The sequence below is a fragment of the Nelumbo nucifera genome, chromosome 1, assembly GCF_055504915.1.
Source record: "Nelumbo nucifera cultivar China Antique chromosome 1, China Antique-T2T, whole genome shotgun sequence".
Taxonomy (NCBI): Eukaryota; Viridiplantae; Streptophyta; class Magnoliopsida; order Proteales; family Nelumbonaceae; genus Nelumbo; species Nelumbo nucifera.
In genome coordinates, this window is record NC_142649.1 from 75,470,044 (window position 1) to 75,486,861 (window position 16,818).

The following is a 16,818-nucleotide window of genomic DNA, read 5'->3' on the forward strand; positions in this document are numbered from 1 at the left end:
AAAGATGGGCATGGGTTCAAGAATGCGAGGTTTGTTAGTGATACAAAGTAAAGAATCTCCCGATCCCATGAGTACTACAACCTCTGCCTATTCCTACAAATGTGTGGATTGAAATCTCCATGGATTTCATTGAGGGTCTTCCGACTTCAAACCGAAAGTCAGTCATCATGGTGATAGTAGACAGACTGAGTAAGTATGGACATTTTCTCCCTTTATCTCACCCATACACGACCCAGGATGTTGCTCAAGCATTTGTAGACGGGGTGTTCAAACTGCATGGGATGCCAATATTCATAGTGAGTGATTAGGACTCAACCTTCACTAGCTAGTTCTAGAAGGAATTCTTCAAGTTTCAAGGGACCAAGCTTTGTATGAGCTCTACATAGCACCCCCAAACTGATGGATAGATTGAGGTTCTCACCGGACCCTTGAAACATACCTCCGGTGCTTTACTAGTTCTCTTCCCCACTACTGGTCTAAGTAGCTTTCTCTAGCCGAGTGGTGGTACAACACCACACACCACTCCTCAGCCAAGATTTCTCCTTTTGAAATTGTTTATGGATACCCACCCCTGACATTGCCATCATATGTGCTAGACACCACTAAGTACTTAGTGTTTGAGATTGGGGATTAGGTTTACTTACACCTACAACCATACCGCCAAAGTCGCATATCAACAAGGAGATCCCAAAAATTATCCACCCATTTCTTTAGGCCACTTAAAGTCTTAGAAAGGATAGGCCTAGTAGCTTATCACCTAGAGTTGCCAGTAGAGAGTAAACTGCACCCAACCATCTTTTCACCGTTGATAGCTGAGGAAACCCTCCAACCGAACCCAATAGCAATATTAGATCGTTGCATCATCAAGAGGGGGAATCGAGTAGCCATAGAACTTTTGATCCAATGGTAAGGAACTTCCTCAACATATGCCATGTGGGAGCTCTAGTTGGATCTCCTGAAGTGATACCTAGTACCCATCTTGAGGATAGGACGAGTTCTAAGAGCGGGGAGATGTTATGGATCCCGAATCTTGCTTTGAGTGCACCCCATCTGGACCACCCGCCACCTAGACACCGCTATGCATGAGAGTCCCACATGCAACCTGCCACCTTGCATGAGGGAATATTTTTGGCTATAGGAGATCAATTCGGTTAACAATGGAATATTTGATATTGGCACGATGATCCTCTATCATTGATTGTAACTGACTTGGTTACATAAACACCCCTATTTGAGAATAATGATATAGAGAATTATTACCCAATCCTTGTTGTCTGTTCTTATCTCCTCTGTGAGCGGTCCTAGGCACCATTGCTTGGGGAAAGAAGAAGATCTCTTCTCTTATTAGAGAAGAGATTGATACCAAATACCCTATCAAGATCTATCTTAATTTGGAAAAGAACAAAACTAGAGATCCAGTTTCCGACATAAGTGGATAAGAAATCAAAAGAATGAAAAATCACTTGGGCATTTGAAAACAACATTCTCACTACAAGATCTCCAAGAATTTGCTGAAATTAATAAGTGAAAAACTCCATGATGGAGAAATAAAAAACACAAACAAAAGACAAGAATATCAGAAAGAAACAAGAGGAACTTGAGTCCCAAAATTTCTTTGACAACTCTAAAAATTGAAAACGAAATGGAGAATGACTTGTAGTTAACCTGTGCAACTTAACTAATTCTCAGTTTCTCACTAGTCATACCCAAGAAAAGCATGTCTATGTCTAAATTGGTCAGGGATCTGTCTTAGCCGGTCTCTCCCTCTCTAAGGCTGAATTCAAATTGATCGCAATTCAAACTAGCTCTTCTTTTTCTATGGCAAATTTTTAGGAAATGAAAGAGAAAACAAAATTGCATTTTGGAGTTGAAGAAGCTCTGCATCTAGTTCACTTGCTGATTTGCAAAATGAGAAAACAAAATTGCATTTTTTGGAGTTGAAGAAGCTCTGTGTCTAAGGAAATGAAAGACCATGCCATTTGGATTGAAGCTTTGATTCAAAAGACTATTGGAATCCAATCTCATTATATGAGCGATCGTTTGATCATCCAATTCAATCCTCTTGGGAAACTTCCGTTGAGAAAACATTTTCCAACAAGAGAAGCGAGGGATTATGGGGAGCAAAGAGAAGAAAGAAAGAAACGAAAAAAGAAGGGGCTGATTTCCTCGTACTGGAAGTCAATCATCGTTGTGGCCGATTTTGGTATTTTAATGCATGAAGGTAGGTTAGATTAAGTTTAAGAGAAAAGGGCAATAAAAAGAAAATAAAGAAAGTTCATATGGTTATTTTATTTAATGCATTATGTTACCTAAGTTAATAGCTAGGGGGGTCTTTGTCTTACGACCAAAGTTCAAGGGGGTCTTTGTCACAAAAAAAGGATAGGGGTTTTTGTCACTAACCCCATAGTACAAGGGGTCTTTGTAATTTACCCATTATTTAAAGCACCCTAAAATTCAAAATCCTACCCTTTATGGTATGAGTGTATAGGGGTGAAAACCAATCTAACTTTTTATGAGCTATTTGAGTTTGGCAAGTGAAAAGCTTGATTTAGTTTGGTCTAAATCGAGCTTCAAGTCAAGCTTGAGTCCAATATATAAGCTCATTTGCTAATCGAGTAGAGCTTGAGCCTAATAAAGCTCAACTCATGAGGCTAATTGGGCCTAATTGTTGTAGGAATTCAAAGCTTGGGCTCCCTTGTTCTAGAAAATAGGGGAACCAATGACATTTACCTACTTCCCATCTAAGTTCTAATTCACAATTAAAACTGGACTAGTAATTGTGCATGTGCCTTGCACATGGGAGATTGTTATGATAATTATTAAAGTATGAAAAATTAAAAAGAGTTAGAAAAAATTTCAACACATCTGTAATATCATATATTCACAATACATCCATTGTAAAGCAATGCTTTGGATTTACTTGGCCATCAGTAGATGAGCTTCATATGTGGTACAAGAAAATATTGAAATTTACATTAAGGGATAAACAACTAAGTAAAAAAAATACCTTTGAATATTGTTCCTTCATGGCCATCTTTCTTGGACCATGACTTTGCAACCCGTTGTGAAGGGGTGAAACCTACACCCCATGTCTCGTGTAATTCCTAGTCTTTCATTAAATAAAATTCCTTTTTTGTTGATAAAAAATTGCAACTTGTGCAAATTACATAAACCATTTAGACTTGGTCATATTAAATAAATGACAAAAAAAAAACAATTTCTTATAGAAAATAAGATCAAACCATAGGATCAAATTCATATCTCATAACATTTTCTCAACCATGTTTCACTCCTACTGCAATATAGATTCCCCCCTCTCAAAAGCAATAGCATAGATTTAGTACCAATTCAAGAGCCAAATAAATAAAGAAAAGCCTTTTAAAAAAAACTTTTAAAGCATAGAAGAATATATTTCATTGAATTACCCTTATCATTAACAAAAATATGCCCATCAAAGAACTCAACAAACTCAATATATAATATCATATGGCTTCTTGAAATCAATGTATGCTTAGAAATATTGTTGATGCTTTGACTGCAAAATCATTTCAGTAGCATCTATTAAGTGCAATTTCCCTAATACATGTTGCTTGTTTGAAAGAAAGCAAATTATTTGCATTAACTCTTTTAGTAGGTACCTCCAGAATTCTAAAGCTATAAACATCTCTTAGTAAGGTATTTAAATTTGTATCGATACATGTTTCTAACTCCAGGATTCTAAACAACTACCTAAGATTAAGATCAAAACCAAGCTATATATCCATGAGATAGTTTTATGATTAAAAAGCAAAGGATGAACAATGAGAAAGAAATAGAGGCAAAACTAAAAGTTTTTTTTTTTCTAAAATAAAATTATTTCCCAACTATCAACATCGTCTTTGGAGGAAAAGCTCCAACATAGCAAACAAAAATCCAACAAAGTTACATTACTTGATTTCCTAGTTTAGTTAGTCTAGAAAATAATAACTAAAGGACTTCAACTCGGTTCTGATACAAATGATCCTTGGTGATTTTTCTACCAAACAAAGGATCCTAGAAACAATGGTAAGAGAATGCAATAGACGACCTGACAATAAAAACCACCCGTTTTCTTATTTTGGCCAATGACACATTGTTTATAAATTTCCAAATCTTTTCTTATAGAAAAAAATGAAAAATAACAATGGGTCCTTTGATCCATCTTGAAGCTTCCATTCAAATCAGATATAATTTATCATTTGCATGGTTATTATAAGAAAGAAAGATCAATAAATGAAAGGAGTACTAACCAATAACAATAGTCAAGTCAATTAAGAATGTGTTTCAAGGAAAGAAACGAGAGGTTTGCAATCATTTTTTTGTTTTTATTTCTTTCTCTTTATGCACATGATTGTGAAAGATGGTGTTAGAGGGTTAATTTCAGCTCTAAGCTACCTTATCCTTGTTCTTTTCTTTTCTCTTTTTTCTTGTAACAAGGAGGTGGGAGCAATACCAGAGGGCTCGTGAACTTGATTTCTTCCTCAAAGTTTTCCATTTGAACTTGGGAACCCAACCCAACTTCTTCTCCTGCTCATCCATCGACTTCGTCCTCTTTCTCGAAGGAGAATAGGATGACAACTCGTTAATTTCCAATCTTCTACGATCATACATCTCTGAAACTTCTGATCAAGCAAAGAATCTCTTAACCTTTTCTTCTTCTTCTTCTTCTTCTTCTTGAGTCTCTTGATCATATACATGTTTCTTGCTCCTATCCTTTCCCATTTTTGGCCAAGACAAGAGATGTAAAGGAGAAAAGAAATTGAACGTAGTCTGCACCTTTTCAATGTTTTGGTTTGTAAAAGAAGATGCTTATATACGCAATAAACTTGACAATAAAAACCACCATCACTGCCCCTTTTCTTGATGTGAAGTTGTAGGGAATAGATTGTGGGAGATAAAACAATTGTCTCTTTGAATATAAATGTGAAAGGTGTTTGTGGGAGATAAAACTATGAGGTTGGAGGGAACAATTTGTGGGAGATAAAACTGTTGCCTTTTCATTTTAATTTGTTAAAAAACAATCCACTTTCCATATGTTTTCTAGAAGTTCAAACTTCTAGAATTAATTAGTACTCTAGAAATTAAATCTCTAAGCCTCTAGAAAAAGTAATACACTTCTAGAAGTTCTAACTTGTAGAATGTATTTGGGTCTAGAAGATGATGATTTCTAGAAAAGGTAAAATTCTAGAGAGAGATGTCTAGAATGTTGGTTGGCTTTTACTCCGCCTACTTGGCTCTACTATAAATAGGGCTAAGCTTGTACATTTGAGAACAACCCAATACAAGTTCCCATTTTCCCAACAACTTGAGCCTTTATCATTTGCTACCATCCTATCTTACCTAGTATACTCTCTCTCACATCCCAAGTCTTAACAACTCTACTCTCCTCCATATCCCAATAGTGGTATCAGAGCCATTTCAATTATTTTTGGGCATTATTTCCTTTTAGCCAAAATTCCCTATTATCCCAAAATTTATCATGTCCACCATTTTTCTGGAGAAAATTATGACTACTGGGCCATTAAAATGAGGACTTTCTTCATGTCCCAAGGTCTATGGGAAATTATAGATAAGGGGATTTACAATCCCTGAAAGTAGTTCTACTCTATCTGTAGCAGAGCAAGAGAAATTATAGAAGAATATGGGGAAGGATAATCTTGCTCTCTATCACATACAGATGGCAATGGTAGAATTGATTTTTCCAAGAATTAGTGGTGCTACAAGTGCCAAAGGTGCATGGGATAACTTGAAGGAGGAGTTTCAAGGTAGTGCCAAGGTACGCACTATTAAACTTCAAACTCTTAGAAGGGATTTGGAGAATATGAAGATGAAGGATTCTGAGATCATTAAAAATTATTATTCTAAATTAAGAGAAATTGTCAATCAATTAAGAGCATATGGAGAAGATATTATTGAAAAAAGGGTGGTTGAAAAAATATTAATTAGTGTGGTAGAAAAATATGATCCAATAGTAACCACCATTGAGGAGACAAAAGATATCACCACTCTGTTAGTAATAAAGTTGGTGGGCTCTCTAGAAGCTTACGAAAAAATACTGAGTAGATGTGATGAAAGCTCTATGGAGAACGCATTTTAGTCTAAACTCAATATAAGGTCTCAGAAATCCAAAAGAGATGAAAGAAAATTTAGAGAAAATTCCAAAAAAGAAGAAAGCTGTAAAAACAATGAGAATGGAGGAGATATTAGGAGAGATAAAAAAGGAAAATATCTGCCATGCCGTATTTGAAAGAAAACCAATCATCTTGAGAAAGATAGTTTCGGGGAAAACCACAATGTCAAAATTGTAAAAAACTTGGGCATGTAGAGAAGGATTGTCATTTTAAGGAAAAACATCAAACTAATTACTCTGAAGAGAAGGATAAAAATAATTATTTATTCTATGCTTGTCATGCTGCTTCAGAAGTAAAGGACGATACTTGGTATTTGGATAGCATCTATAGTAATGACATGGCAAGTAATGAAAAGATCTTTAAAGATATAGACAAGTAAGTCAAGTCACAAGTCATGCTTGGCAATGAAGAATTAGTGGAGGTTGAAGGTAAAGGAACTATCATTGTTAAGACAAGGAATGGGACACAACTCATACAAGATGTGTTGCTAGTCCCAAGACTAGAGACAAATCTATTAAGTTTTGGGCAAATGGTGGAAAGAGGATATTCTCTATTCTTCAAAGGAGACTTATGCACGATATACGACAACAAAAATAAAAGCTTGGAGATTACTAAGGTAAAGATGCAACACCAAAGGAATTTTCCAATCTTATGGCAATACATCAAGACGTCGATGAAGGCTTAGGAAGATGAATCATAGCTTTGGCATCGAAGATTTGGTCACTTCAATTTGCATAGGCTAAAAGTACTCCATCAAAAAGACATGATGAAGGATTTGCCATCCATTCAAGTGATGAACGACATATGCGAATGATGCTTGCTTAGTAAGCAACACTGGAAACCATTCCCATCAAGTGGTGCATGGAGAGCCAAGGCAATCCTGGAGCTCGTACATACAGATGTTTGTGGACCAATGAGAACGATATCCTTTGAACAAAGCAGGTACTTCATTCTCTTCATTGATGATTTTACAAGAATAACTTGGGTTTATTTTATGTGTGAAAGGTCAAAAGTCTTTAAGATTTTTAAAAGATTTAAGAATCTTGTTGAAAAACAAAGCGGCCAAAGCATAAAAGTTATTAGAAGTGATAGAGGAAAAGAATATACTTCAAATGAGTTCGCCAAGTTTTGCAAAGATGAAGGCTTAGAGCATCAATTGACTATCAACTATGCCCTAGAGAAGAATGGAGTTTCAGAAAGGAAGAACAGAACAACAATGGAGATGGCAAGATCAATGCTTTTGGGAGAAGGCATGCCTAAGATGTTTTGGGCAGAAGTAGTATATATTGTAGTCTATCAACTTAACATATGTCCAACAAGAGCAATAGAAAACAAGACTTCTATAGAAGCTTGGAGTGGAAGGAAGTCACCGGCACAACGCTTGAGAGTTTTTGGATGCATTTGCTATGCTCACATTCCAATAGAAAAAAGGCACAAGCTAGAAGAGAAAACAGAGAAGGGAATATTCCTAGGATACAGTACGCAATCAAAAGGCTATAGAATTTATAGCCTAAAGATCAAGAAGCTAACTATTAGTCGAGATGTGGAGTTTGACGAGAATGCTACATGGAACTAGAAAGAAGAAAAAGTGGAGAAACATAACATCATGGTACCAAAAGTACAAAGACTAAAGCCAATCAGTAATGAATGAGAAGAAGGACCAAAATGTCCTCAATCTACAACATCACCATCAACTCCATCATCGGCTACAATAGAAGAAGAAGACCAAGAAGAGTCATCTCCAGAATCGCCAATAAGAAGGACGATGCCACTTAGTGAGATAGATGAGACATGCAACTTTGTAACTATGGAGCCTGAAAGCTTTGAAGCAGCAGCAAAACAAGAAGTATGGGTAAAGGCAATGGAAGAAGAAATCGCAATGATTGAGAAAAACAAGACATGGGAATTAGTGGATTGTCTTCAAGACAAAGAAGTGATTGGAGTCAAGTGGATCTACAAGACAAAGCACAAGGTGAGGCTAGTCGCTAAAGGCGAGGCACAGTTGCCTGTGATAGACTACAATGAAACCTTTGCTCCGGTGGCACATTTAGACACTATTAGAGCACTCGTAGCGTTAGCAGCACAAAAGAAGTGGAAGATCTATCAACTTGATGTCAAGTCGGCGTTTCTGAACGGAGTGCTCGAAGAAGAAATATATGTAGAGCAACCTCAAGGGTTCACAGTAAAAGGATGAGAAGACAAGGTACTAAGATTGAAGAAAGCTCTCTATGGCCTAAAGCAAGCACCACGAGCATGGTATAGTCGGATTGATGGTTACTTTATCAAACAAGGATTCAAGAGGAGTCAAAGTGAGCTTACTCTATACATCAAGACCCAAGGTAACTCTAACACTGTCATTATTTCTCTATACGTAGATGATTTCATCTGTGCAGGAAACAATGAGATAATGATTAAGGAGTTAAAAGAAGATATGATGAAGACGTTTGAGATGAGTGATCTCGGATTAATGCACTACTTTCTTAGCATCCAGATCAATCAAGAAGAATAAGGTATCTTTATATCACAGAAGAAGTATATAGAGAATCTACTGAAGAAGTTTAAGATGGAAGGATGCAAGACGGTCGCTACACCACTCGTTACAAATGAGAGGTTCAAGAAAGGAGATGGTTCAAAGAAGGCTGATGCCTCAATCTACAGAAGCCTTATTGGGAGTTTACTCTATCTCACAACTACGTGGCCAAACATTATATATGCAACAAGTTTACTCTCGAGGTTTATGCAAAGCCCAAGTCAAGTTCACTATAGAGCAACAAAAAGGATACTAAGATACTTGCAGGGCACAAAAGAATACGACATTTGATACAAATCCACTACTAACTCAAGATTGATCGGCTATACTGACAGTGATTGGGCAGAATTAGTGGATGGCATGAAGAGTACCTCAGGATATGCCTTCTCACAAAGATCTGGAATATTCTCTTGGGCATCAAAGAAGCAAGCTACAGTAGCACAATCATTAACAAAAGCTGAGTACATAGCAGCGACAACAACAACAAGTCAAACTATATGGCTAAGAAGAATACTTGAAGACATGGGTGAGCGGTAAAAGGAACCGACAACGATCTATTGCGACAACAAGTCTGCTATAGCAATGGCAAAAAATATAGTATACCATATTAGGACGAAACACATTGCAATCAAGTATCACTTTTTACGAGAGACAACTAGCAAATGAGAAATTGAACTCAAGCACTGCAAGTCCGAAGAACAATTAGCAAACATTTTCACAAAGGCATTACCACGTTCAAAGTTTGAGTTGTTACGGGAGCAAGTAGGAGTTACAAGAAAGTGCATTAAAGAGGAGTGTTAAAAAATAATCAACTTTCCAGATGTTTTCTAGAAGTTCAAACTTCTAGAATTAATTAGCATTCTAGAAATTAAATCTCTAAGCTTCAAAAAAAAATAATACACTTCCTAGAAGTTCTAACTTGTAGAATGTATTTGGGTCTAAAGATGATGATTTCTAGAAAAGGTAAAATTCTAGAGAGAGATATCTAGAATGTTGGTTGGCTTTTGCTCCACCTACTTGGCTCTACATTAAATAGGGCTAAGCTTGTACATTTGAGAACAACCCAATACAAGTTCCCAATTTCCCAACAACTTGAGCCTTTATCATTTGCTACCATCCTATCTTACCTAGTCTACTCTCTCTCACATCCTAAGTCCTAACAACTCTACTCTCCTCCATATCCCAACAATAATTACTGTAGGAATAAATTACATATATTCCCTCTATATGCATAGGCATGTAGGGGTAGAATCTGTCCAATGAAAATTCCAGAAGGAGAGGCTATTGGCACTTTTAGAAGTAGCATAGATATAGATGTGTAGCAGTGAACAGAGAAGGTAGGTTTTTGGAAGCTTTGGTAGAGTCCATTCAGGTGGAGGATGCACTTTTGGCGGAGTCATAAGCTATAAAGTTGGTGCTTGACTATGCTCCTACGTTTCTTGACCAATGAATTATAATTTTGGGTGTTTGCTTGGAAGTTGGAAGCATTGAAACTTATGAGATCTTAGGAGGCTATTGCATCAAGCTCTAGTTCTCTGATCTGCGGTGGTATGCAGCACAACCTCATTGTCTTATTTTTTAGTTTATCAAGTGTACAACCAATGTAGTTGCACATTCCCTAACCATGAATGCTTATTCTCTCACTGGGATGTGCATCTTTTGATTCTCTCATCTAATTTGGTAGAGGTCATGGATTTGATGATTGTGAATTCTTGCTGGAAGCAATTGCAATTCAAGATATAAATATGAAGATATGGCATTGAGAACGAAGAACTCTGCTTATTGATAATTACAGGTGGTTGTTGTGGGCCAAGATTCTTTTTGGTTAAATTGCACATGGGCTAACTTGCCCATGATTCTAATCCTAACACCCCCTCAAGTTGGTGTGTCAGAAGGCATCGAAACGCCCAACTTGGAGCGAAGATGGTGAAACTTGTCTGTAGGAAGAGCCTTGGTGAGAAGATCAATTGGTTGAGAAGAACAAGATAATTAGATAAGTGATGAGTTTGTAATGTTCCATGTTGGACTTGTTCCCGGATAAAATGACAATCAATCTTAATGTGCTTCGTCCTTTCGTAAAAAATGGATTGACTACTATGCTGAAAATCGTGCAATGGCCTCTGTCACAGTTGAAATGCTGAAAATCGTGCAATGGCCTCTGTCACAGTTGAACTAATTTGGCTTCGACGTCTCTTAACTGATCTCACTATTCAACTTTCACCCCCTTATGCAACTACATTGTAATAGTAAGACAGCATTTTACATAGCAGCCAATCTAGTTTTTATGGGAAATCAGATCTGCTCCTCACACATAGCGCCTCACAGTAGGCACATCCTACCGTCCATTCGGAACATCTCCCATACTTTATTTATGGGAGATGTTCCCAATGGACGGCAGGATGTGCCTGTGAGGACGTCGTGAGGCGCCCTGGAGCAGATCCCATCTCCATTTCCGGGCAATGTGAATTTCCTTACAGATGGTGCTGCTTGTATCGCAAATAATGTTGCCTGAACTTGTGTATGATTATGCTAAAAAATCTAACGAGTTCGTAGTTCCATCTCTTGAAATCCTGAAACCACCCTTATGAGTTGTCCTTGAATAAAAGCCCTGAACCAAATTATTATTTCATTTCAAGTGGTTCCAGAACGCCATGGGAAGAAATATGCAGGAGAGAGAGAGAGAGAGAGAGAGAGAGAGAGAGAGAGATGGAAAACAGTGCCAGGATTCTGTTGGGCTTCCCCCAAAAAGTAGGAAGATGGCTTCGCTTCAGATGATAGTAATGTATAAATAACTTCAGTAATTGCCGTCAAACTATTGATTAATTGCTTTACCGTAAACATTTAGCTTACATTTATATGGGGAGATCTTGAGTTCATGTAGCTCAAGCTAGGTTCTATATATGTGGCGAGTACAACAGGACAGAACTGTGTTGAAGCACACAACTACGAGACTGAAAGAAAACTACCATTTACAGGTGCTTTGTGGCTTTCAATCCCAAGAGGTTGGATTATCAACGACAAGACATGGTCCTTGCTTTTGTTGCTTTCAGCTCCCAGCCCATCTCCGTATTGGTAAATGCAAAGAGATGTCCGGGCGAGATTTAGACAGAAGTTAACGAATTGGAGCGAGAAAGGAGAATTGCTGATAGATTTGTTCATCTTCTTCCAAACGTCTAGCGTTAGACCTCTAATGTATTCCCGAGCCACTTGCTCTGAAGCATTGTGTTGTACCATGTAACAGTGGATTGACGATGAAACGTCACCTCTCTCAAGCTCCGCCTGTATCAACAATTAAATTAATTAATGTGAAAAGCAAATAATTAAATTAATTCATCAAGACTTCTCTCCTTAACACAACATCGATCCAAGTACTGGAAGATTAATTTGAAGGAACTTACTGATGAAGTTGCAAGATCGTTTGAAAGTCTAAAAATCATGGATGGACCATAAATAAGATCTGGGGTATTCTCCAAGTAGTCGAGCACATCCTTGTTGATCTCCTGTCCAGTTGCAAAAAACGCGTGGACTAGAAACACAGTTCCAGATGATGAAACCCATCCATTCTTCAAATAATCTTCAACCGGAGGTGTGGAATTCTTGTGGTACCATTTTGCCTCCTGGAACATCGCTTTAATAAAACCTGCCCACTGAGAAAAAAACAAAACATAGAATTTACCACTTGGGCAATATTGAAATAGGAGAAGCTAGCAGCTAGCAACTGATGATTAAAAGGTAAAAAGGGAGAAACAGCTATGTATAGTGCTTGTGACTTCATACATACCGCTTTTCTCAAATATGGTAGGATGTCCCAGCCCTGTTCTTTGAGAATTTCGTAGGCCATTTCATTGGTGGTGTTGAAAAGAGCCAAGAAGGACATCTTCATGTAGTCTGGAAGTTGTGCCATTGCTGCCGTATCCCACCTATAAAGGAGGACCAACCGGCCAAACCCAACACTCATAAATCAAAACTTTTTTATGATTCTGATTCTAGCTATTCTATTATACCAGAGACGATCGACTATGTATGAGCAATATTTATCTCTGTATAATGACAGTCCAATGACTATATATATGGATCATTAATTAGATACTAACCTCTCAACAGCATCAGTAAAGATCTCCAACTCCTCCAAAGAACCGTAGACATCGTAGATATCGTCTAATACCAGCACAAATTTCATGACTTTGGTAAGCCAATTCCTGCAACGTCGATACTGGGGTTCATAGGTAACCCCAGCACTCCACAAGAAACTCTCCACCAATCGATCTCTGGCGAAGCTCAGCTTCTGTGCTAAACCAAGATTTCTCCACCACCTAGTAACATATAGTAAGTAGTTCAATAAGGCAAAGTGTGTGCCGCCCAATTTTATGTTTGTATTATTATGCGTCTTCTAGAACCTGAAAACTAGCAACTGGAATGGATTTTTTTTTTTTTCAATTTTTTGGCTGGTCAGGCAAGAGATGGTCGGAAATAACTGAACCAAGTTTGTGATACGACATTAGCAAGTCAACTTTTCATTTTAATTTCAATCATTAAAGCTACGTTTGGTTTGAAGGAAAAAGTAGGGAAAGGAAAGGAAACCTTTAAAAATTTTGTATATGTTTCCCTATCATTCCCTTCCTTTCCCTACCTTTTCCTTCAAATCAAACATAGCCATGCACTTTTTTATAATTAATATAATATTGATACGACCACTGGTCGAATTTATCAAGTAATTAAAGCGACAGAGCAAATAATTGAGTCAAAATTCCATTATATGAAATTAATGTCTAGCTAGCTAGATTTACCTTGAGGCAGTTCTTAAATCTCTTTGGTGTACTGCTTGCACCATGTTGAAATCCAGCTTAGCCAATTCAAGCACAGTAGGATCCATATCCTCTTGCTCCTCATAAACTTCAATAAACCACCTATTTTCTGGCCTAAGCATCCTCCATTGCAAGGGGATCTCCAAGGCATGACTCAGTTGTTTGGCGAGACGTGAGTCTACATTCTCCTTGAGATGTTTGAGATGCCCTTTCGTGAACTCTCTCGCCTCATCCAATATGCTCTCACCTTCTGCACCGAGGTACGAGGCTTCGTACAAGCTCAGCAATCCCTGAACATCTTGGGATAGGCTTTCCTTGAATTTGCCTTTCTCATCTATGAACTCATTAAATACGTCTGCAGCCATTTCATAACTTGTTATATATATATATATATATATATATATTTTTTTTTCTAACGTCTCAAAGAGCACTGCATTGATTAATTAATAAGACCTTAATTACTGAATTAATCTAGCTATATAAATATATATTGGCTTGGCTATACCTTGGGGAACCTCGTGGCCATGTTGTCTAAGGATCCTAAAATGGAGGGCCGTCGCATACAAGTCCTCCTTCATGATCTGCTTACTGCTCTCACTGTAGACAGCTTGTAGAGCTTCTTGGATCTCCTTCTCAAAGAGATAGCCAACCCCAAGCCTTTCCAAGACATCGATGAGCTTGAGGCGAGCCAATGGATCCACTGTCACAACGAGCCTACTCCTTACATCTTGTTTTAGCTTGTCGGCTCGTGTTGCATATGTCTCACTCTGCAGAGTGCAGATATAGATAGGGTTATTTATTTACTATTACTATGAGGGTGAGCAAATATAGACTAGTACTGAACCATTGAATATATATACACAACTTTACTACAGAAAATTAAAGAGGAGTACGCAGTGATATTACCGCATAGTCACTCTTTAATGACTCCACGAAGTCGTAGTCCCAGATGGTGGGTGTGTATGTTCCGGCTTTCCTAGCGGCCTCTGAATCCTCCTGGGTTTGAACGTTGGCGACACATCTAATGCGCCAAGTCGGTCGGTGGCTGCTTGGAGTAGTCCTTGCTACGACATATCTAGTGCTAGTTGATCCCAATTGTGCGAAGGAAGGAGGGGTCATAACGTTGAGTTTAAGAGCCATTTTTATTAGCTCTAAAGCTCCTGCCTGTGATGAGGTCGTGAGGTTTTGGTTTTTATGTCCCGAGTTCCAAATTGCACCAACTACCATTTATATACAGAAGATCGAGCGAGGCCGGGCCTCCGGGGGCAGCAGGGTGATAGAATCGTGGAACGGGTGCTTTGGTCTTCATAATTTGCATGGTCACTATTTCCTTGAAAATAACAACAAAATAAGGGATAATTTTTCCATGGGACAAACTTAGACCGCTCTTTGGGTCTACAAAATGGAGACCATACATTACCACATCAGAAATCGACTTTACCTTTTTTTTTTTTTTATATCATTGTTCTATTATTGCTTTTGCTTTTGAAAATGATTTATGCTTACAAGTCAATTTCTTATGATGTTGAGTAGAAATTTTACATTTACCACAAAAACTAGACATAGAATAAAAGGGATTTGCAGGATTAATCCAGTACCAATAGAAAAGGCTGGTGGTATTTTAATTAAAAATAAACTAGTACTGCTTTATAATTTTATATATGGTTAAGATTTTTCTCATTTATTTTGCTTCATATTGTCTTTTCCTTTGCAGGAGCTATTTTTCTCTTTTGAGCTTCAGGAGGGTTCGATTCGACTCTAGAAGCATCAAAATATGGTACAGGAGCAAATTCCCGTTAAATCAAGAGGTTTCCACATCAAACAGAAATGTGGTTAGAGTTCGTTTGGAGAGAAATGATAAATTTCCATGGTAACCTTTTCTTCTTGGAAAAAAAAAAAAAATTTCTATGGCGTGTCGTCTGGAGGTCTTAACAAGATTGTCCAGTTTCAACCAGGTGGAGGGGTGGTGTGGCCATTGCGCAATGTATACCTCTAAATTGGTTTTTGGAAGCAAGAATAAAAGACCCCACAAATCTTCATTTTGTAGGCCCCTCATTTGAATTGCTATATATCCTTTCTTCTTCTACTGTCAAAACTCAAAAGTGGCTTAATAATCAGAAAAAAGGTTAAAGGACACTTGTACAAGGAAACCAATGAGGGGCTTTCTATCAAATTTTCTTCTCATGGGCCAAACCGCAGTAGAATATGGGTGGACCTCATTTTGGCAAAATTGGAAAAGTAAACACCACATTATATTGAATTATTCGGATTAGGTGAAGGTGATGAGAAATTGAGTGGTTGTGGCTAAGACGTTCCCTGTAGGCTGCTGTCATGGACAATTAAAGACCCCCTCCATTAACAAAATGTCATTCAACATCTATCATTTGTGGGTTAATTCTTCTAAAACCTTATTTTGCATGCCCCTTTCAAGGACCACGGTGTGGATCACCATCTGCTCTATCACCGCTCAGGAGGCCTGTGTTACCGTTCACCTGGCCATCTGCCAACAACAGACCTTAAACTCTAGGACTCAATGGTTATTATGCTTCTAGGTGTAGTTGCCTTTCTCCTCCTTCCTATGCTGATTTACCCACTTCAAATTAAAGCGAAAGCTTATTTGGTACAAAAGACTCTGCATCTCATTTTTGAGACGCAAGTCCTCTCCATTTCAAGTTTTCAATGGATTTTCCAAGCTTGCCTCCGATTAAAATCAACTAGAGAAGTTTTTGCCCAGAAGCAGTTGAACCCAGTGAAAAGAACAGACGGATTAACAGAAGCATTCTTATTTGCTATCAAACATTCTCTCTATAATGAGCTGTTGTATTGTGGTGTATAGTTTTTCAGGGGTACGGTCTTTATGTCCCCCCTCCTAGGATTTTATTTTACATATTAATAAAATTTTGGTGCCCCCCTTCACGGGGGAAATTTTAAGTTTTTCTACCAACGTTCCCATTAATCATTATTACCCATTCTTTGGAATTGATGGGGTCTGATCGTCTTCGTGATTGGATAGACAGAGGGGATGTTGCTATAATGATTTTCTTTTCTTTACATGCAAACAGAGGTTTTACGTACTCGGTTTTTTATTTTTAGTATATTTGTGCATTTGTATGCAACGTTTTTTCTTATTTGTTTAATATTGTTGAAGTTGTGTTGTTGTCTGTTTTTAATGGCGGCCATGGGGTTTAATAACTAAAAATGTTCCTTTTTTTTTCTTTTATAGTTGTTTTGTTGAAGACGATTATATGGTTTTTCTTTTCTGCAATTTAAATAAAAATCCATCTAATTGAAAAGGGTATATTAGACTTTTTAGCTCTTCCTTAAACATTGTAGC

At 37.6% G+C, this 16,818-nt stretch overlaps 1 protein-coding gene across 1 annotated transcript; it reads right to left on the reverse strand.

Annotated features, from left to right (window-relative positions):
* Positions 1 to 11,480: 11,480 nt before the first annotated feature.
* LOC104604957 (alpha-terpineol synthase, chloroplastic-like) lies at positions 11,481 to 14,693 on the reverse strand. Its single transcript, XM_010269541.2, has 7 exons — positions 14,391 to 14,693; positions 13,990 to 14,251; positions 13,467 to 13,839; positions 12,774 to 12,992; positions 12,461 to 12,599; positions 12,078 to 12,326; positions 11,481 to 11,958 (listed from the first exon to the last, which is right to left on the reverse strand). Exons 1-7 carry the CDS (start codon positions 14,622 to 14,624, stop codon positions 11,623 to 11,625), a joined length of 1,812 nt encoding a protein of 603 aa, XP_010267843.1. The 5' UTR covers positions 14,625 to 14,693; the 3' UTR covers positions 11,481 to 11,622.
* Positions 14,694 to 16,818: the final 2,125 nt, after the last annotated feature.